General features: G+C 41.3%; 2 protein-coding genes across 2 annotated transcripts in view; both read right to left on the reverse strand.

Annotated features, from left to right (window-relative positions):
* LOC306902970 (adhesion G-protein coupled receptor G7-like) overlaps positions 1 to 21550 on the reverse strand; it is a gene marked incomplete at both ends in the record, with an annotated part of 93216 nt that extends 71666 nt beyond the window's left edge. The window contains 6 exons of the mRNA XM_079471890.1: positions 18634 to 18786; positions 19866 to 20026; positions 20133 to 20252; positions 20867 to 21009; positions 21205 to 21296; positions 21530 to 21550. Of these exons, the coding sequence (XP_079328016.1) occupies positions 18634 to 18786; positions 19866 to 20026; positions 20133 to 20252; positions 20867 to 21009; positions 21205 to 21296; positions 21530 to 21550 (690 nt within the window). The remainder of the gene's footprint in view (positions 1 to 18633; positions 18787 to 19865; positions 20027 to 20132; positions 20253 to 20866; positions 21010 to 21204; positions 21297 to 21529) is intronic.
* Positions 381 to 18075, reverse strand: LOC306902445 (adhesion G-protein coupled receptor G7-like; the record flags this gene model as incomplete). The annotated part of the gene is made up of 19 exons (XM_079471005.1): positions 381 to 761; positions 940 to 1099; positions 1193 to 1351; positions 1478 to 1559; positions 1996 to 2327; positions 2424 to 2536; positions 3101 to 3286; positions 4012 to 4113; positions 4947 to 5001; positions 5611 to 5702; positions 7236 to 7388; positions 7488 to 7591; positions 7685 to 7866; positions 8274 to 8290; positions 8560 to 8685; positions 17058 to 17217; positions 17395 to 17553; positions 17630 to 17711; positions 17799 to 18075. The coding sequence occupies 19 exons, from the start codon at positions 18073 to 18075 to the stop codon at positions 558 to 560; spliced, it is 2745 nt and encodes a 914-aa protein (XP_079327131.1). The 3' UTR covers positions 381 to 557.
* Positions 21551 to 23557: the final 2007 nt, after the last annotated feature.

Genomic DNA, 23557 nt, shown 5'->3' on the forward strand with positions numbered 1-23557 from the left:
ATATAAATATGTCTTTTCATAACACATAGTGATTCAACCAAATCGCCTGTTTGTGACAGTTGAACGTCGTTTCTTACCTCAAAACCTAATGAAAACGGCTATTCCTCGCGGAAGGTCTGCGTTCCGTATAAAAATGAGCTAATAAAATATTTCAATTTTATCGGAGCCGATAGCCTTGTGGTTAGTGCACAGACATGTGGCGCTGTAGCGCTTCCGGGCGACCCAAGTTCGTGACCCGAGTTCCAGTCCCGGCTCGTGTTCCTTTCCCGATCTCACCCACTTAGTTTAACGCTGTTCGGGCTTATTTCTGCGATAACAACCGGCTGCCTGTACATTATGCCTTACTCCGAACACATATAATATCAGTTTGCCATGGATACAACTTTGAATAACCTCTATTTGTTTGTTTTAGATACACAGTTAATTTAATAGATCTGGGTAATTCTTTACATAGTTCCTTAAAGCTGATGTGATCAGCAGTTTCAACATCTAATATCAATATATGTGATACATTACCATAAATATATAATAATGTATGTCCAGTTTAAAATAACAGTTTATTTGGCATTGATGACATCGGGTGGTCTGAGAGAGTCAGGATTTGCAGGTGTGTAGATTTCTCTGCTTTCCGGTAACTTAACCTTCCATAGAAAGAAGTTTCTCCTATGAAGGCCAATGTCTGGTGCATTCAAATTATTCAGAAAACCTGGATTTGATTTTAAGAAAGATCTCAGTGTGAATAACACGAATATCTGTATGCCCTTTGGGAATGGAAAGAAAATGTGAAGTGAATATAGAAGCACTGCATGTTAACAATCCATAAAGTTTAGTAATATGAGTTGAATTCAGCAACACGACTCTATTTTTAATAACAGGCTGGCTGACGGGCCTGTACGGGCGCAACACGCAAATGGTTGGAAAAGAAAAAAATTCTCACACCTGTGTTGTGTTGCAGACACAGAAAACTACGCTCAGGATCAAGTGGAGAGTTTGTTCACGGGTGATGAGTAAAATGTAGCCGGTGACCCAGGTCAGACCAAGCATCACAGCTAGAGTAAAGCTACTCAGAAGCTTCTTCCTCGTAGAAGTTTGTTGGGATCTAGAAGACAAGAGCACTTAAACCTTTTTGGGTGACACCAACAAGATTGCTTAAGTATGAATAGATGAATCTGAAGAGAATTGGTTTAGGTACCTGTTTAACATAGGGTTGGTCTTACAGGTGTTGTGAGAGAAATGCAGCAACATTGCGGTGTTTGAGATGAGCATGATTACCAGAGGAAGCAGAAATGCCCAGAACATTGGCTTTCTCAAATCAAATTGCTGTTTGTGGTCCGAAGAAGCCAGCCAGCAACTTAAGAAAGGAAGGGTTACAAGTGAACTTATACCAAGTGAAAGTACTGAGATCTGACATTAAAGAACCCATTATGTTACTATGGTAATGTCTACATGGACAAACCCTATATTAGGTAGTACTTACAACTCTTCTTGTCGATAACCTAAAGGCTCATCCATTCTGTAAGTGGAACCCACTGAGATACCAACAATGACAGCTGGAAACCCTGAGATAAGAAAATGTATATGGACAGTCATATGCAAAGGTTTAGGCCGTAATCTTCTGAATGCAAATAGTTTCATTATTCACTCACCCTCATGTCATTTCAAACCTGTATGACTTTCTTTTTACTGCAGAACATAATAGAAGATATATGTTGGTAACCCAACAACACCGGCCCCCATTGACTTCCATTGCATTTGACACGAAACCACTGAGACTTTTCTCAAAATGTCTGCTTTTGTGTTCCACAGAAAAAAAAGAGTCATTCAGGTTTTGGAGGACACGGGGGTGAATAAATGATGATAACATTTCTGTTTTCTGTTGTTAAACTATCCCTTTACATTTGTCCTTACAATTAAACACTATTTGGCCATTACATATCTCAACTATACACTATTTTCAATTAAATTGAGGTTGTATTCACTTTTATTGTCTCCTACCCCAGCCAAATGCAACGGACACCTTCAGAAACCATGCAGGTGCTCCAGTAATAGTCGCTTTGAAGAGGAGGAACACATGAATCCCAAAAAGAAAATTCCAAGTGAACGTGGCCAACAAAAAGTAATGAATCAAGGCTGTAAATATGGTGCAGGGACCCTCGTCTGGGTACCGCTTGTGATCCGACGAAGGAATTGTATTTTCTGGAATAAATTTTTCCTCTTTTGCATGTGTGATAGGATTGTTTATGCCAAATATGAAGATGAGGTAGAAAATGGTCATGCTCAAGCAGATGTTCACTGTAAGCAGGGTAGGGCTGCTACCTCGTGAATTCCTGTGCCGGAAAACATATGAATATATAAACTGCAGGTCAACTGGAAACAAAATGCCTGAGAAGTATGATTGTGAGCTGTTTACAACTTTGTTTTACCTGGTCGCAATTTGATAAACCACTGTGACAGCCAGTCCCACTATAGACACAGAACAGCCGATAATGCTGATCCAACTTAATGCTTCTGAATATTGATAGTTTGTATTGAAAGTCTGCAAAAGGACATTTTTAAAAACTTTATAGTTTTTATAGAGTCTTTATAGAGTCAATCACTGCAATACTACATAAATAATATATAAATAATATATATTACATCAGTAATAATATAATATATATTACAGATTACATCAGCTACTAAACACGTTTTGTTGCCATTTGACAATACATTTATAAATAAAAATGATTGGTAGTTTTTTTCGGGTTTCAATAAAAAAAAACATGGTTGCTATAATATTGAATCTTTTTATCATTTATTTTTCAAATCATTTTTCCTCATCAAATTCAGTTAGATTATCAGTTTATTCCCTTTTGGTTTAACTTGTCAACTTCCCTTCTCTTTTTATTGTGTTATCATGTTTCATGGAGTTTTATTGTGTTAGTTAGCTGATTTGTTTTAGTTAATATTACTTACTAAAAAAAACCAGCCGCAGTTTGATTGATATTTATTGGAATGCACAATAAAAACATGATTTTTGAAAAACAAAAGGATTTTGCGAATTAACTATAATAAATAAATGAATGAATAAATATGATTTTGTTGTAAATGTAAAGCTTACCATGAGGATGGCAAAGTTAAAATTCTTTTCATGCGAGTTGAAATTATTTTCATCCGAGGGTTTACAACTGCAATGTACATGGCCCGAGAAATTATTTGTTTTCGTGCAGCCTTCTGTACTCCAGTCATTTTTGGAGTAACTCCAAAACACACATGCAAAGTTGTGGAGGGACAATGAGGAATCATCCTGAAAGACAGTTAGATCAAATGTGGATAAATAAGGTCATCTTTGTCCATACCTTCTCATTTCTTTATTTAATGAGTGGATGAATGTAATTATTGTTTGCCACGCAAACATGTCACAAAAAACAGCCCCAATTGAAGGACTGCCCCAATTTGTTAGTCATTTATTATGTCTGACAGTGCTGTTATGACCAATAGAACATTTTTTATACTCAATTGATCAGAAGTTTTTAAGGAGATTTCAGCTGTGTGTGCTATATGATGCTGTTATAATATAGCCATAGATGGAATGGCAGAAGTGCATAATCTCATGTGGTCCTAAATTGTTAGGAGAAATAAAAACAGAAACAAATGAGACGATTGTTCAAATACTTAAAGACTATGAAGATGTACAGTAAATGTAGAGGTAAAATAATCTGAGTAAAAATTTTCTGAATTTGGATAGATTTGAGATTTGAGCCTTCATATTGAGATCTTCAACAGTATTGACTTTTGACTAGCCGTATTTAAACTCAGTTTGTGACATTGTTGCGATCTCTTCTGAAACTTTAATGGAGACGTGTACAGGACTTAAGCGAAAGTTTCCATTTGCTCTCCATTAAATCTCATTCATGTCAAGGTGAAATACTAAAGATATTGAGGAGATCTCTTCTGGGCGCTGAAAAAGAAGCTCACTCCAACAGTACGGCAAAACTGATAAGGTTGGAAATTACAGAGAAGATTGCTCACCGATGGTTTAACTGCAAACTGAAGCTCCATGTTTTGAAATTCTAACAGGTTAGCAGAGAGCACTCTTCTCTTGGTATCCAGGGAAGATTTAAAGCTTTTTGACTGAAAAAAATGATCACTATCATAGAGAAGAAACCCGACAACTTTATCATAATCTAGAGAGAGAGAGAGAGAGAGAGAGAGAGAGAGAGAGAGAGAGAGAGAGTGCTTTATTGACATTACCTAATCGTGCCTAATGTCTGGTTATTGAAATAGATTTATACCAGTAATGTAATATCTAAATTTTCAACGTAATGTTGTGGTTAAAATGTGTTTGGATCTACCAGTACTGAATGTGATATTGATCTGCAGGTCAACCTTGTCTTTTGGAATAGGCAAATCTTCAGGCACAGAGTCTAGAGGGATAGTGTGCGCGCACAAGAGAGAGAGATGTTTACTCGAGGTATCCAAACTCCATACAGAAAGACCATATGGCTCCAATATCACTCAAGAAATAAATGTATATACAAATTTTCTTACCTTTAGGCACATTCTGGCTCGAATTCAGTTTAATTCTGTCAGGTAAAAAAGTATCACTCCGTTCTGTAGATGAGAAAATAATCATAATTATAATAATCATAATAAGTTACCGCGTTAGCAAGATAAAATGACTTACAGCCAGTAATGCCAATTGTGCAAGCCCTGCAATTCTTTTTACAATGTGTACATTTTTACGTTACAATTTTTTACATTTTCACAATTGAATTACATTTATTTTTAGTCCTGGCTATATATATATATATATATAGAGAGAGAGATTTTTACAGATCACATATTTAAAGTATCAGCCAAAGATTGTTTTAAATTGTTGTGTACGTACCATTAAACAAGGTTAACTGTGCTTGTCGAATTGGACTTGTCCCCTTAAAAGACTGCACTGCCAAATTTGGCTGCACCAGCGACGTTTTCAAGTCCTCAAGCAGTGAGACTTTCTGAAGAGTCTGTGTTAAACTACACAAACACAATACAAATTCAGATATACGGTACATTCAAGCATTATGCTGACATTTATACGTCGTGAGATTTGTGGGAGTACACAGAGATGGGAATCATAAAGTATTTAGCTCCTGAAAGGTATAGCTCACCCAAAATCTAAATCCTTTCTTTATTCTGTGAAACATACAGTATCTTGAGAAATGTCTATGTGGTTTTGTGTTCATAATGCAAGTCAATGGGGGCCATTATTATTTAGTTTAACAACATTATTCTAAATATCTTTTTTGTTTTCTTCGAAACTATACTCACAGAAGAACTTCTGAGAAAATAATGATTCCTAACTACACATATTTCTAAGTATCAACACTATAAAATACAGGCAAATGCATTTTATTTATATAAGACACTTATATAAAAAGCCTTTTTCTAAAAGCTAAATCTTGAACTGGATGGTCATCTTATAAAATCAGTAAATACATAAAAATCACTTTCACTGGCATAACTTTTTCGCCATGGCTGTATTGGTGCAATGCTTTAACACATGAATAACTCATTGATACTGTTCATGATTTCCAGCCCAAGCAGTGAAGTGTGTGTGTGTGTGTGTGTGACATTTTTTAATACTTAGAAATTTCATCATGGTTGACTTCAGAGAACTGCACAGGATTGGTGTTCAGGAGCTGACTGACCACAGCTACTGTAGACACAACAATACCCTGCACAACAAACAAAGAGCTTTAAAGGTTACAACCTGTATCTCTGGCGCTCAGAGGGCAATGTTTATTTATTAACTTCTGCCATTCCAACCTCTATGGCTATATTAATGGCAAGAACCAATTGATACACACAGATGTTGGTCGACACAAGTTGATCCACACAAGTTGGAGGGACAATTTAGAATCTTCAATTAACCTAACATGTTTTTGGTCTGTGGGAGGAAAGCATAATATCCAGTGTAAACCCACACGGACATAGGGAGAATATTCAAACTCCACACAGAAGGGTCTCCCGTCCCCGCTGGGGTTCAACCAGGGACCTTCTTTGCTGTGAGACAACAGTGCTAACCACCGAGCCACTGTTCCATTCGTCAAGTCTTTGGTGGGGTCAAAAAGTTGTACCTGGGATTGTCAAATTACCAAGTTTATCTATCTGTTTCATCAGAACCATGAAAAAGTAGGCGGACAAGGTTACGATGCATTGTGAGATAAAAATACCAAATGCAAACTACTTCCGTGAAAACAAAACACAAACTACCATCCACATAGACCAAAGCGGATTAAAGATAGGAACAAGTAAAACGTGCATTTTAAAATTCCAGTCTTGGAAGTCCAGTTTCAACCTATGAATGGGTAACATCAACCCGGTTAGTTTATCGACAATGGGTTAAAACAATCCAGCACTGTCCCACATACTGTAATAAATGTACGGGAATCCAACAAAATTAATTAAAATGATGAATATTTCTTTTCAGTCAAACAAATTATTTGTATGTGCCGTCGTGCTATCTTCATACATGATGTTTTATTAACAAAGTTCGGGAGGAACCTAAGCATATAAATCAGCACTTGCTCTGAGCACTTGCTCTGAGCAGGGTAGAGTGCTCCGGGTTCGAATAGATCCGGCGAGCTCGGAGCCCACTCCCTGTACGACACGCCAAATACGCATAACCTGCATTCCCATGCTTTACCATCTATCCCAACAAGGAGCTGTTTATCGACGAGGGCGAACTCGTGAAACATCGCTTGTGACAAAACACGCATATGACAACTAGTGTGATATGAATGTAATATGAAGTTATTGATATTAACGTCAATGGAGTTAACGTGTCAAAACAAAAAACTCATTCAGACAAAGGTCTGCTTAATATTCAGCTGTTGAGTAGACAACATTTTTATTTTATTTTGTGGAATGAACTTATTTACGTTTAGTGAATTTCACTATAATGTTTTACAATGCACCTGCCGGTAAACATTTTAATATCACTAAATGGGCTATCCATTTAATGATTTAAAATATAGTTTTGCTTCTGAAGACATTTGGCCCACAGGACTACTTAGTGATGGATGTGCTTCTTGAAGCTTTACCATTTTCAAGCCCCATATACCATAAAGTGGGAAGAAAATGTACATGATGGCATTTTTAGTTTTAGATTTTTTTTAGTTTGCCGAGGTCGGGAGTCAATTATGATAGAATTTTCATATTTGAGTGAATTTCTATGAACAAATAATTTTTTATGAAAGATGCATTACCATTGATTCTATGGATTTATCATCAGAGAGCAGAATGTTGGCTATCTTCACTGCGTTTGTGATGTTGTCAGGAGTTAGATTTTCTGGTTTAGATGTGAGGATCTGGGTGCTGGAAACTAATTTCCTTTTATCTGCCAAAGAAGCCACAGAAATCTTAATTGGAAAGAAAAATGTAATACAAACAGTTAGAAACTTTATTATATAGAGTTTTATCTAATTTAATATTGTTATCAAGTGACATTGATTGCTTACCTTTCCAAAAATGGTGTCCAAGGACAAACTACAATTTAGAATATTTGGATCTTCAAACTTCTGAGTAGTTATGTCACAGAGGGCTGATGCCAGTGGAATCCCAGCTGAAAAATTATAACTCGGAATAAAAAGACATTCGGAAAAACATTAACTGTAGTTTTTATATCATTAAAACCGCATTTTACGAGGATGAGTACCATTAGGTGTTGACACATCACATAGCTCTCGAGAGGAAGCGAACTGGCCCAGGACAGTTCGAGGAAAGGTAAATGTGTTTTTTTTTGCTTCAGAGCAAAAAGTTGCTGTAAAACATATGACATATGTAAATTCTGCATTCAATTTAAAAGAGCCTATGGATAGTTCAACATAAATGTAAATTCTGCAAACATTTTAAAGGTCCAATGTGTGATTTGTTTGGTATCTGTTAATAGAAATGCGATATAATATACATGACTATGTCTTCAAAGGTGTATAAAGACCATTTATAATGAAGCGTTATGTTTATTTTACCCTTAGAATGAGCTATTTCAATCTACACATACCACGGGTCTCTTACATGGAATTCACCATGTTTATACAGTAGCCCCAATGGGACAAACTGCTCTACAGAGCGCACATCGTAAATACATTATATCCTTCAGCAAAGAAGCAAAAACGTGACAAAATAGTTGTCCTGTGTCAGCTGTAGTGCTTCGAAAGGGAGGGGGAGAGTGAGCCGTTGGTTGCAATTTGCAACCTCATCGCCAGATGCCGCTAAATTTCATACACTGGACCTTTAACATGTACCTGTAGAGATGGTTTATCTAAAATAACATGTACAACATAAGCTGTCAATCCAAACAATATATAGTCTATACACATACTACAGACAAATATACTAAATATATCTTTACATAAATTTGCAGTGTAAAATGTGACCAAATATGTATACAGAAATATTGCTTGAGGAAAGAGATAATACACATCAACATTTAAATATAAATTGAATTGTTTTACAAATGCTGCAGGTAGGTCCACTCCAATCGTCTGAACAGAGACAAAATCCATGTATGGGGACCCCGTTTTGGCAAACCGGTGTAGTTGTGCCGTTGAGCGTTTCACTGTTGACTGGTGTGTTCAGGTGTGTGGCACTGATGACTGTTGGGTTCTGGGGTGGTGTTGCTGTGGTGATGTTAACTGTGTTGTTTTGAGACCAACCCTGTTCAAGAACAGCTGTTTACAGAGAAAAAACATGATTTATCTTGCCTAGCCAGATTTATAATTATTAGCATAAAGTCTGTTCGGCTTGCAGCCCAAGTTGGACAAGCACTGCCTTAAAGTCTGCCTACCTTACCTTAAGTTTTGTCGAACAGCGTCTAAACATTTAACTAGGATTATAATTTCTTATTGATTCTTTCTGCATCTCAAAATGAAGCTTTAATGCCAAAAGCTGTTAAAAAAATCTATTAAAGCAAAAAAGTATCGCAGCAAACCTTTATTGTTTATTGTATAAGCTTTGTAAGTGAGACTGTACGAGATTGCATTTGTTAACATTAGTTAATGCATTAGCTAACATGAACAATAAAGAATAGTACTAAAGCATTTATTAGCCTGAGTTCAAGCTCATTTCAGCATTCACTAATACATTTTTTAAAACATTGTGTATGTGAACATTGCTTAATGCAAAATAAACAGACACAAACAACAGTATTGGAATTAACCTACATTTAAAAAAATTAATAAATCACTAAAAACGATATTGCTCATTGTTGGCTCATGGTTATTAACTATAATGTTAACACATACAACTGTATTGTACATTTATACAGAGATTTACAATACCATCTGGTGTACAATAATGCAGTCCCAGGCAAGTTTTTTGTACAGTATCAGATGGATACTGTACAACTTATTCAAATGAGTTTACGGCATTGTCTGAACAGTAGTCTGTTGTGTGGTTGTCAAATTAGGCTACGTAACTGTGTTCGTGTGAACTTGGAAAACACGCAATAATGCAAAATGGGTACGCTGTGGACATACTATGGTAATATGCAAATAACTCACAAGTCACACCAACAGACTAATAAGAGAATTGAAAAATATATGAACAAGTACTACGGTGTACTACATACCAATGAACCAATAAAACAACTCACCCTCATAAAAGTAATAATATTATCTCAATCATTAAAAATAATACATTTATAATATAAATAAACATCCATGGTACTATCATTGTATTCATTCATTCGTATAATATTTTTTTACATTTTCAAAAATGAATCTTACCCAAGGTAAACATCAAGAACATAAAGATGTCCATTTGCAAACACGATGGATAATATCCAACTGGTACGAGCCGAACAACTACTGAACAACTGAACGATTCTTCTCTCTGTCTGCTTTATATAGTGGGCAGTACATCAATGGAGGAAATATCACATTTACAAACATAACAGGCGGAAAACCACAATTTTTCATTTTGTATACCATTGATATTAGTCAATCTACAATAAGTTAACCTTTATAAAGCATTTATAAATGTGTTCATTAATGATTAATGAGTAATTCACAAATGCATTATAAAGCAGTTATAAGTGCTTGAATAAACGGGGGATTCTCACGAAATGCCTGCCAAATAGTGAGCAGGTATAAAAAAACAACATTACACACAGTCTGACAGCCTTTATTGCAAACAACATCAAGATAATAATAAATCTGCTTTCAAGTCAAATAAATAATGAATAAATACCTGCAAATTAAATTTGGCAGGTATTTCGTTAGAATCCCACTTTTTATTCATGCAGTTATAACTGCTTCATAGTGCATTTGTAAATGACTTACTAATCATTAATGAACACATTTATAAATGGTTTGTAAAGGTTACCTTAATGTAAAGTGTTACCAGAAATGGTTTTTTCGATAACAATACAAAGAAATATTTAATAACTAATAAATAAAGTTTTATTGTTTACTTATCCTTATGTCAGTCCAAACTAATATGCATGTGGAATATGTTGTCTGATGCAAACTTCAGAATGTTAACACAGACATCTTTATTACGAAATCAGTATTGTGGTGATGATTAATGTCAAGCTCAGATAAGTAACAAATAATAATCATGATAAAGAGTTGTTCCCTATCGATACTTCACTCGTACTGCGTAGCAGGACGCTATGGGGGAAAACTCCTTTTTCTCCGATGACTGAAGCAATTCAAAAGCGCAGTGAAAACTGCACGGTGATTGGTTGGAAAAAAGCAGAGCTTTAAACCAATCGTAGCGGAGCTGCCGGACCAATGGCGATGGCACCCGCCAAAATGGGCGGGGCTTATGGCTATATAAGCGGACACATCGCCGTAGGGTCTTCAGATCTCTTCTCCTTCAGCGACGACTCGTCTTCGCTTCCCGAGACTGACTGCTTCGCCGTCGAGAGAGCACCTGCAGCGGATTCGACCTTCGGCTCAGCGGCTTCGCTCCGGCGGCTTCTGTTGGCGTCTTCGCGTGTGAGCGGCTTAGCGATCCAGCCGGTCTTTTCCCTGCCGCTATCCGGCGAATCTAAAGAGCAATTTTCACGCTTTCTTCTAAGAGAGCGTTTAGAGCAAATTTCCTGCGGCATTTACGTGCAGTTTTCACTGCGCTACAATGCCGCGTCGTCCCTGTCGCTCGTGTGGGGTTTTCCTGCACGCTGTCGACGGTCACGACGAGTGCGTTTCATGTCTGGGTCTCTCCCACGCAGAGAACGCGCTAAAAGAGACGGAATGCTCTCACTGCGAGAGTATGAGTCTCTCCTCTCTGCGCTCGCGGATAGCTTTCTTTTCAGAGAGTGACTTCGCCCCTCGATCCCCGCCGCCGCTGCTCGCACAGGACTCTGTGCGACAGAAGCAGCGGGGTAGAGGAGCTAAGCGCTCGGGGAAACGCGAGCTCACGCCGGCACGCCGTGCCTCGCTTTCCCCGCAGAGAGATGTTTCCCCGGTTTGTTTCACCCGAACAGATCAGCGTCCACTGGCGGCCGCCTGTGACATGATCTCGTTCGGTGGAAACGAACCGGAGGATGACGACGCCATGTCGTTAGCGGCTTCAGACGGGGAGGAGTTAGCGGGCTCGCTGGATGACCCCGCCCCCTCGCCGTCTCCAGAACCCGGCGGACACGCCCCCAGTGCGGACTCCGAGCTCTTCCGGGTCCTCACGAAGGCTGTCAACGAGCTGGGTTTGGAGTGGTCTCCCCCAGAGGAACCCTCTCGCAGCCGCTTGGACGAGTGGTTTTTGCCGGGGCGCCGTCAGGCTCCTCGTCAACGTAACTCACCGTTCTTTCCAGAAGTTCACGGCGAACTCACGAAGTCATGGCGCGCCCCCTACTCGGCCCGTCTTCGACCTTCTTCCTCCTCTGCGCTCACCTCCGTGGACGGCGCAGAGGAAAAAGGATACGAGAAGCTACCCCCCCTCGATGAGTCTGTGGCCGCACATCTGTGTCCGCCCGCAGCCATCGGATGGAGGGCTAAAGCGTCTCATCCTTCCAAGCCGTGCAGGACCACCTCGGCCCTCGCTGGACGCGCATACTCGTCCTCAGGCCAGGCGGCTTCAGCGCTTCACTCCATGGCTGTGCTCCAGGTCTATCAGGCAAAGCTCCTCCAAGGCATGGATGAGTCCGACCCTGACCCTGCGCTCTTCAGAGAGCTACGGAGCGCGACGGATCTTGCTCTACGCGCCACCAAGGCCACGGCTCAGGCGATAGGCAGATCCATGGCCAGCTTGGTGGTGCTTGAGCGTCATCTATGGCTGACGCTCACGGAGATCAAGGATGCGGATAAGGTCCCCTTCCTGGATGCTCCTATTTCCACGACCGGCCTCTTCGGACCGGCGGTGGAGGGTTTCGCAGAACGCTTCACGGCAGCGCAGAAGTCTTCGCAAGCCATGAGGCACTTTCTGCCTAAAAGACCCGGATCTCGGCCGGTGGCGAGCCATCCTAAGCCAGCCTCGACGCAACAGCCGGTAAGAACCCCTGCTGCTCAGAAGGCTTCGGGAGCTGACAGCCGTCAGCGCTCCCGATCTGGACGGCGCTTCCCGCATCCTCAGCGACAAGGTCCCCGGCCAAAGATCACGCTGGACCCCGCGCCTCAGGCCCCATCCTGAGCCCGATGCGAGGAAGAGGAAGGCTACAGGGCCCGCTCCAGCCGGCCCTCCTTCAAAGACTGCTCTCATGTCTGCCAGGTCACCCCGTTCAGTTCCGGGTGCCGGCAAAAATGTTTTATTAAAATGCAATGTTGTAAGTGCGGGGCCTTTTCTAACGCCCACACCACATTCTGCAAAATGTTTAATAAAACACAAACTTTGTCAAAAAAAGAGCAAACTTCCTCTTCCATTGTTCCTGGGAGTCAAGCCCCCAAAAGGCGGCGTATCTCCTCTTTACACCCAAACCCTTGCCACCCGGGCCAAGGCCTGGAGAGCCATCCCCGGGGTATCAGACTGGGTTCTGGAAATAATATCCCAAGGATATTCACTCCAGTTTGCTCGTCGACCCCCGCGCTTTCGCGGGGTCGTCCCCACCCGAGTGCAGGACTCAAATTCTCACGTTCTGCGCACGGAGTTGAGGAATTTACTGGGAAAAAGAGCCATAGAAATGGTTCCCCCAGACAAAATCGAGTCAGGCTTCTACAGCCGGTACTTTCTAGTACCAAAGAAGGACGGCGGCTTCCGCCCCATCCTCGATCTCAGGCATCTGAATCACGCCCTTATGAAACGGCGCTTCAGGATGCTCACGATGAAGCAGATCCTCTCGCAAATACGCCCAGAGGACTGGTTCTTCTCCCTGGACCTGGAAGATGCTTACTTCCACATTCAGATAGCCCCTCGTCACAGACGATTCTTGAGATTCGCCTACGAGGGAATTGCTTATCAATACACGGTCCTTCCATTCGGACTTTCTCTAGCTCCCCGCACTTTCACGAAGTGCATGGACACGGCTCTTTCCCCTCTCAGACAGAAGGGAATCCGCATTCTGAATTACCTCGACGACTGGCTTGTTCTAGCCCAGTCGGAGGACGAGCTAAAGTCTCACAGATCCCTCCTCCTCAGCCACCTGGAGTGCCTGGGACTCAGGATCAATCTTGCCAAGAGCGCACTGTCACCCAGCCAAAACATTTTGTTCCTGGGAACAGTCTTCGACTCAAAACGCATGACCGCCAGAATTTCTCCAGACCGAGCTCTGGTCATTCGACGGCTCGCGGCCTCATTCACACCCGGGGTTTCACGCCCCCTCAGGGTTTTTCAGAAAATGCTAGGTCTGATGGCCTCTGCATCTCAGGTACTGAGTCTGGGCATCCTCCGGATGCGCCCCCTCCAGTACTGGCTGAAGCCCAGAGTTCCTCCACACGCTTGGCGTCTTGGTCGACTGCGTGTTGTGGTGAATCAAGCCTGCGTAACCGCCCTAGCCTCGTGGAAAGATCCCCTTTGGCTAGAGCAGGGTGTGCCCATGGGCTCCACATCCAGTCGGAAAGTGGTCACGACAGACGCCTCCAACACGGGTTGGGGGGCTCTGTGCGATGGCGACCCGGCCTTCGGCCTCTGGTCGAACCAGGAAGGAAGCCTCCATATCAACTACCTGGAAATGCAGGCAGTATGGTTGGCCCTCCGCTATTTCCTACCGGTGCTAAAAGATCGTCACGTCTTAGTCCGATCAGACAGCATGACGGTAGTATCTTACATAAATCACCAGGGAGGCCTCTCCTCAAGACGCCTTTTTTCCCTAGTTTCTCACCTCTTGGAATGGGCCCAGTCCAATCTGCGCTCACTGAGGGCAACTCACCTTCCAGGCAAACTGAACCGGGGAGCAGATATGCTATCTCGGAGCAATGTTCCTTCAGACGAATGGACGCTCCACCCCATGTCGGTTCAACAAATCTGGAAACTCTTCGGCAAGGCAGAAGTCGACCTTTTCGCCTCAGAAGACAATACTCACTGCCCGACGTACTTCTCGAAGGGCAAGGACGCCTTGGCCCACGCTTGGCCCAACCGGCTCCTCTATGCTTTTCCCCCGATCGCGCTCTTGCAGCAGACGATCAGGAGAATCAGGGATCAAGCTCACCGAGTGCTTTTGGTAGCCCCTCTGTGGACGAACCAGCCTTGGGTCGCAGATCTCTCCCAGCTGCTAATAGCAGCCCCGTGGCCCATTCCCCTGAGGCGGGACCTCCTCTCTCAGGCAGGGAACACGATATGGCACCCCCAGCCAGAGCTGTGGGCTCTGCACCTTTGGCCTCTCGACGGGAGCCTACGGACCTCCCAGAGAGCGTACTGAACACCATATCACAAGCTAGAGCTCCGTCTACTAGACGCCTCTACGCCCTCAAATGGTCTGTCTTCGCCTCCAGGTGTACAACACGCGGCGCTGACCCAGTGTCCTGTGACGTATCACTGATACTGTCATTTTTACAAGAGTTGTTGGATAACGGCCGTGCCCCTTCCACACTCAAGGTCTATGTGGCGGCTATTTCAGCCTCACATACCCACATCGGAGGACAAGGAGTGGGCAAGAACGATCTTGTCGTTCGTTTCCTGAAGGGCTCCAGGCGGCTACACCCCCCTCGCCCTCTTACAGTTCCCTCTTGGGATCTGCCCACGGTCCTGAGGGCTCTAAAGGGTCCTCCCTTTGAGCCGCTGCTATCTGCGGACCTCCGTCCTTTGACGCTCAAGACCGCTCTGCTTCTCGCTTTAGCATCGGTGAAGCGTGTGAGTGACTTACAGGCTCTCTCTGTGAGCTCATCCTGTCTGGAATTTGGGCCTAGCGACGCCAGAGTCGTTCTCAAACCAAGACATGGCTATGTACCTAAGGTGCTCTCTACTCCGTTCAGAGCACAGGTTATTTCGCTCTCTGCTCTCCCCTCCTCAGAGCGGGATCCAGAGCTTAGTCTGCTCTGCCCAGTCAGAGCGTTAAGAATATACTTTGAGCGCTCCGCCCCATTCAGACGGTCGGAACAGCTCTTTGTGTGCTTCGGTGACCGCACCAGAGGGTCCTCGGTCTCGAAACATAGACTATCGAAGTGGATAGTTGAGGCTATATCGCTGGCTTACTCTTCCTTGGGCCTTCAATGCCCCACGGGAATTAGAGCCCATTCCACTAGAGGCGTTGCCTCTTCCTGGGCATGGTATAGCGGTGTCTCTATAAAAGATATCTGTGCGGCGGCCTGCTGGGCTTCGCCGTCCACTTTTACAAGGTTTTATAACCTGGACGTTCCGGCCCTTCAGGCCCGGGTCCTTTCTGCTTGAATTAGGTCGCTGAGCCATGGCTATGGCCACGCCAGCACTTAATTACTTTGGGACGATAACCGGTCTAGGCCACCTTCTAGCTTGGCCTCTACCGCTTTCAGGGTTTCCCTGCTTTACTCCGTCTCCGAGCCCAGGCTCCGAGACCATTTATGTTTTTCGTTCCATCTGTAGCACGGCGTGATTATACTTGTTCCCCATAGCGTCCTGCTACGCAGTACGAGTGAAGTATCGATAGGGAACGTACTCGGTTACTTACGTAACCTCGGTTCCCTGAGATACGGGAACGAGTACTGCGTTCCTTGCCGTGCTACGAGCTGCTGTGTCGTCGCTTCAGTCGAAGTAACCTGAAGACCCTACGGCGATGTGTCCGCTTATATAGCCATAAGCCCCGCCCATTTTGGCGGGTGCCATCGCCATTGGTCCGGCAGCTCCGCTACGATTGGTTTAAAGCTCTGCTTTTTTCCAACCAATCACCGTGCAGTTTTCACTGCGCTTTTGAATTGCTTCAGTCATCGGAGAAAAAGGAGTTTTCCCCCATAGCGTCCTGCTACGCAGTACTCGTTCCCGTATCTCAGGGAACCGAGGTTACGTAAGTAACCGAGTACGTTTCCTTCGCATTGTTCCTATAATCGCTGCGAATCATTTACCTATTATCTGTTTTAAAGATTATGAGAAGACAGAGTAAACATTTCTCTGTGGATATCATGCTATACCTAACAAAATTATAATTTGACAAGAGTGTTATTGTATTGTTAAAGAAATAAACATATTTGGAATATATGGAAAACCTGTTGATGATGAAGAAGAAAAGGGCATTTACTCTGTGCTTTACAACTGCTTAACTACCACTAAATAAAGGGAAATAAGGGCAAAATGCTGGCAAAAAAACAGCTTGAGATACTTTGTAAGAAAACTGTTATTTTACACAATTGTACTGTTTTTTAAATATGGTTAAACCCCTATCAGAAAAACATCACAAACCTGTTATTTTACAGTATTTTGATTTCTTATACAGTTTAGGCCAATTTCTGTGTGTGATCCCTGTCTTATGTCTCCAGAAACAGAACTGTTTTCAAGGAACCATCTTTGATTCAGTCTTTAAATCCGTATTATAGCGAGCTTTCTTCTGGAGAAATGGCTTTAGTGTGAAGAAAATACAAATCTGAACTCCCTTTAAAAGACCAAAAAGAATAGTCAAGACACACAAACATGGACAGTAAAATAATAGCACCATCTCCATCAGCTATTATCACATATATCTCTGTTGTATTGTATTTTATTGCCGTTAATGTAAACATTGAACATGCGGAAATAAAAGTGCATTAACATACCTGTGTTGTGTTGCAGAGACAGAAGAGCGCACTCAGAATGATGTAAAGAGTTTTATCGTGAGTGATAAGCACAACGTATCCAATGACCCAAGACAAACCGAGTACCACAGCCAGAGAGAAACTACTCAGAATCTTCTTCTTTAAAGGAGTCGTCCGTGAACTTAATACACAAAATGCTGTTAGTTACCACAGATGCCTCAGCTTGTAAAATAAGCATTTAGTTTGTCTACCGTAACAGACTATAGAAAATCTGAATATTTATAATATATAATATTGTTAACTGGACATGTTTCGTTTATGATACAGCATCTTTACGCTTGTTTTTCGTTACACTTACCTCTTTAGGTTTGGCTTTGCACAGCAGATGGTGAGAGAGAAGTAGACCAGAACTGCGATGTTAAAACTGAGCATGACCGCAAGAGGGAGCAAGAAGCCCCACAACATGGGCCGCTTGGGATCAAACCTCCCCTCCTTATCCAGAGACGCCAGCCAACAACTGCAGCAGACAAAACGGATGAAATCACTTTTTTTAAATGGTTGAATTGAAGAGAATGACTGTACAGTCCACTTACAATTCTTCTTGTCTATAGCCTAAAGGGTCTTTGAAGCTGTAAGTGGTGCCCAGTGAGATGCCAACAAGAAGAGCAGGCAGACCTAAGACATGAAATGAAAAACTTAAGTTGAGAGGATCTCAATGATTCTCGGTCAAGTTGACACACTTAAGAGTTAAATGTAACCTACCCCAGCCGGCTGAAATTGCAAAGGGAAGGAAACCCGTTGGGGGACCATTTAAGGCATTTCTAATGAGGAAGAACACGTGAGCGGCATACATGATGTTCCAGGTAAAGGTGGCGAGCAGGAAGTATTGAAGCAGAGCTGTGACTGGTGTACATGGACCATCATCCACCTCCTGATAGAAATCTGAAGCAGGAACCACGTTCTTCAATGATTTTGACTGATTCTTGTACTGGGCGGGATTGTTGACTCCAAACATGAAGATCAGGTAGAAGACCGTCATGCACACACAGATGTTTACTAAGAGCACGGTGGAATTGGTTCCTCTTGATTTCCTATCGAGAAAGTGGGTCATGTACATTTAAATAACTATTGTTATTATTCCATTTAAAAGCTAGCTTTAGGGGTTTACAAAACATCTTTACTTTCAAAAAGTACAGTATTAGACATGGGATCAGGGCGATAGCATGCTATTCAGATAGAAGTCAATATAAGATCATTTTCATCTCTGCTTGAACTTTTGCTTTAAGGGTTTTCCTTTAAATTACGAGTTGAATGAATAAACTTGAATTGGCATTATCTGTACATACCTGGTCTGAATTTGATAAAGTACAGTGAGCACCAATCCCACAAGAGACATACTGCATCCGAGAATGCTAATCCAGTTTAACGCCTCAGAATATTGATAATCTGCTTTGAAGCTCTGCAGGAAACATTAATGAAGTTTTGAGTTTTGCATTTATTTTTCTCCATCTAATAGTGGCTTGTAGAACTGGTCAGTCCAAGTCTCAGAAAGTATTTGTTATTTGCAGGGAGGTAGATGAGTAGATGATAAACTAACCGTTAGAACTGCAAAGTTGGTGGTGTGGTTGCATTTACACTCCACGTCTCCAGAGGGAGTCAGTATTTTATGGCATCCCTCTGTGCTCCAGTCTCTCTCAGTGTAGTCCCAAAACACACATGCAGAGCTCTGAGGCGTTACGCCAGATATGTTCTGAAAATACAGTTCAAAACAAAAGACAGTGAGTGCGTCCGAAATCGCCTACTGCCATACTATATAGTAGGTGAAAATGATTATCAGTCATGAATAGTATGTCCGAAACCTCAATATACAAAAAACAGTAGGTGAGAAATACCCAGATGGTCCACTACTTCCGCCGAGATTCGAGAGTGTGTATCGGATGGACACTTATCTATCCCATGATGCCACTGGAGCTGATTAACGGTCAAATTTCAAAATAAAATAAATATAGTGGTAAACTTTAAGGCAGACGTCCATTAAATTGTGCCAATAAATGAATTTCTCGTGACTACATTATGTTTTTATCAAGGCTCACGTGTAGGTTGTTGTTAATTCGTCATATGGCATACGGGTCACATGACCATAAAACATGGCGGATGCCGTATGTCCGAAATATATTCATACTACATACTACTGTTTCAAAGGCTGATAGGTAGGAAATGCAGTACGTACTTTCATGGTGTGCGATTTCGGACGCAGCTACAGTCTTTATGTGTCTACACTTAAACAAACATTTGTGTGCTTTGTTTGATACAGAAAGATGGGAATGGGACATATGCACAAGGTACGATGACGTACTTCCGCTAAAATCTCAGCCAGCTAGGTCACTTCCGCTCTCATAGCACTAAGGGACTTTTCACCAAGTAATAGCGATGCGTTTAGTAAGAAAACACTCAAATTTCGGCGAACCATCAGCACTACGGGTGAGCATTGTTAAGTGCCTCAGTGATCATGCCTCTAGGAAGTGCAAAAGTTCAATTGGCTTTTTTTCATATTTGTTGATCTATCTTGAAATGGATAGCCTGTAGTGCCTCTCCTTTATGGTTGTCGATGTATGGCGAAGTGTTTGAATAATTACGTTGTTGATCGTAATCCTATGTGTATCCTGAAGCACAACGCAATCGTTCCCTATGGGGCCGGATGTAACAGCCTGGCCAAGATTTTAGCAGAAGTACGTCATCGACCCGTGTGTCTATACCCTATTGTCTTTTGATTAAAGTCACTGCTAGATATCATAAAGACATGTGACAGTGGTCCATGTGGTCATTTACCTTTGGCATGATGTTGAATTGGATATGATCAAGCATTTGTTTGTCCGTGAGACTGGCTGACACCACTCTTCTCTTGGTGCCTATTTGCATATTAAAGCTTTTCGACTTGAAAAAGTTATCATTTTTATACATCACCACTCCAATACCTACATTTTGGTTCTCTACAGAGAGAAAAAGAGGCAGGTGTAATAAAACCAGTGTTTCTTAGTTATGTCCTTGAGATGGTTTTCAAAATAACTGCAAGAACAACAGAAGAATTTATGATACCCCAGTTTTCCTGAGCATCTTTTTGCAGGTGAAGAGTTAACTGGATCTCAGCGGGATATCCTGAAGTGGATCTTGTGTTAGCAGCTTCTGTGCCCAGACCTAAAAACGTCCCTGGAAGTCCTAGAGAAATGCAACATATACAATATAATATTCATTGTACTGTATTTGCAAAAGAGTTTCTGTAAAAACGTCTTTCTAACATCAACAATTATAAAGAGGCAGATGTACACTTTAAATACTCTAAAAAAAGATGACTTTTCTTCCCACACTGTAAAATTACTGTAATTTTATGGAATGTTACAGTTTTATTTCACAAACTTGTCACATATTTTTGAAATGCGGTAAAAATGTGAAATTACCGAAATACACTGTAAATTTACATGAGTGTAAAATAACATGTAAATATCATAACATAAATGTTATTTTATGTTTTTTTGTTGGTGCCCCAGCTGACGGAATAATGCCAAGGGTTTTTAAAGTTTTTTCATTGCATGCATGTTGGTTAAATTTGTAGAGAGAACCAACCTTCTGTATGAATGAACCTATGCTCATTTGTTTGAACCCGATCATGGCTTAAAACAACCCATTATGTATTACCCACTGGTTCGTTCTGTCCATATAACAACCATGAGTTGAAATCAACCCAACATCACCATCTCTTGCAGAATCTTGGAATTTTTTAAAACTAAAAGAGAACAACCTTAAAATATATATTTTTTAGGCTATGTATCTACCTGTTGGTGTGTAGAATTGCACTTGTGGCGTCCCGCTCGGCACTTTAATGTATTGTATTTCCAGGTTTGGCTGCACCAGGCCACCAGATGTCGTATCGTTCATACTCATGCCCAAAGCAAAATCCTCCAAAGTCTTAGTAAGACTGTAAATATAAAATGCAAAGGTGAAAACACATTTTTCTATCCTGACTAAAATTAGTTACTGCTTGAGTTATTCTCCCTCACAAAACACAGACATGGCAATGTGTGTTTTGTGTCACAGTTCTGCAGTTACAATTGTTAAGCAATTGTTTATTAACACATTTTCATTTGGGTCATGGGTGTTTGTATGCAAATACTTCTCAATAGCTGTGTAAGAGTCTTCAGAGTATTGGTTATGAGCAGCGTCCATCAGTTGACTAATGGTGGTCACCACTGCCAATGCAATCGTCTACACAATAAAAATAAAAATTTAAATTGTAAGATTATATATATATTGTTACATTTTTTTTACAATCCATGCGAAGGAAAACTTTAGGAGGAACATATTTATGTTGACAAGCATATTAAAGGGGAGGTCTGATGGAATTTCACTTCCTGAAATTTTGTTATACTATATAGTAGTGGTGCACTAAAACTACTTTAGCTAGAGAAATTATTATAAGTATGTCACGTGGCACAAACATGCAGCATGGAGGCCGCCATTAGCATTTGGGGAATAGTTGCGCATGCCTAGACTGAATGCGCAATAAGCATGTGTGTAACATAAAGTGCCACTATTTGTGATCGCTGGTACTAAAATGATATACTTCTATAGTATAATTCAGTAAAATTAATAATTTCTTGCCTTATTTAACAGATTGGAGGACAACAGTCTGCGGGCAATAGTAGCAGCTGAGGTGATGTTCTCGTGGGTTAGTTGTTCTGGTTTGGATGTAAGCATCTGTACACTGGAAGCAATGAACCAGTTCTTGTCCACAGTGGTGCCAGATGCCTAAATAAAACAAACAAAATGTGAAAATCAAGCTAAGAGTTTTGTGGATACCTGTATCTAACTCATTTCTTAAAATGTAATCAACTAGGGCTAAAACTGGATTCCAAATTTGGCTTCAACAGCTTTTTCTAAATTAAAGATTGAACATGTCCAGGCATGTGCTGTAATAATAATAAGGAATGAGTTGTGACTAGACAGTTGCGAGCGCTGTTTTCAAATGAATTCTACCCTTAAACCTAAAATATTGCAGTATACCTTCTAGCCCTAGCCGAAGGAATGATGACTTACATTGACTATGTCTTGAAGGTTCTCCAGTGTCCAGACACAGTTAAGTCGAAGTTCACCAAAAGAGCGAGTTGAATTCAAACAGACAGCTGATACCATCGGGAGACTATCTAAACAACACAGAGAAACACAACAGGGATTAAAAAGGTTTATGTACATTTGTGTTATATGTAAAAAACTGAAGAACATTACATACCATTGATTGTTCCTTGAGGACATGTCTGTGTTGAATAAGTAAGTTGACCAACGACAGAAAGTGGAAATGTGAAACCATTTACTGTTTCCGCTTGACAGAAATTACCTGCAACAATTTGATAAATTGTTTAGAATTTTCTTGAAAGAAATACACATTAATAAGCAAGCAATGACCTGTATATGAGTCGTTCTTAAAAAGATGAACCACACGACACATCAAAAATATTCATTATCTCGAAAGTTTCTCTAGAACATCAATGGGATTAAAGAGAGAAAAACTGAAACATTTATCCAAAGCGATTTACAAAGAGTTCAGGGAGCGATCAAGCATTGCTTTCATGTTATTGTGAAATAATCTTACTTATATTACAGGTATCCCCAGTCCATTCATCAGGACAGAGACAGACACCAGTGTCTGACAAAACCCCTTCCAGGCACTGTAAGGTGGGCTGGGGTGCTGTTGAGGCCAGGTCGAGGGTGGTCACATTGGATGATGTCGATTGTGTAGTTGTAGCAGGTGACGGGCTGAGCAAATTGCTTTGTGTGGTTGACATGTTGGATAAATTAAGCACTGTGCTGGCCGTGATGTTAAACCATGTAGTATTTTGGCCCTCTGTCGTAACGGACTCATTTCCTACGTTAAATGTAGTGAGTGTTATGATGTCTCCGTCGGTCGTAGCGGACCCATATTCTGTGTCTGTTGTGTTATAACTTGAGGTTGTCATAACCTGTGCTGATGTTGTTATATTATAGAGTGACATCGGATTTGAAAAAGCTGTTGAAAAAAAAGGATTTAGATCATTGCTGGGTTTATTAAACCGGCTGTGTGTACATTATCCAATTCATACTATATAGACGACTTCGCAAGATGTAAACACTGGTCCAGAGGCACTTCCATGGATGAATTTCTGAGTATTTTTTTTTTAATTAAAAATTTCTGTGTATTGTTTTTAAAAAATTTAAATTCATAATGAAATCGTTTATCGTTTTGTTTGTTATAAATGTTCTGATGGTTGTATGTTGTAGTGTTAAGTTTGTGGATTTTTTGTGTCAGTATTATTTAGTCATAAAAAAAGCTGGTGCTGTCACTAGCAGCAACTTTTAGCGGCGGTAACACCGGCAAGCTAGTTGTAGCTGGTGCGCTGTCATCACTCCTCTTCATTTGTTTTGTAAATCCAAATTGATTGAGGTTTGACGACTTTCTTATTAGTATCCACAAAGTGTTCAAAAAAACGAAA

This window comes from Barbatula barbatula (genome assembly GCF_947034865.1).
Source record: "Barbatula barbatula genome assembly, chromosome: 13".
Classification (NCBI taxonomy): Eukaryota; Metazoa; Chordata; class Actinopteri; order Cypriniformes; family Nemacheilidae; genus Barbatula; species Barbatula barbatula.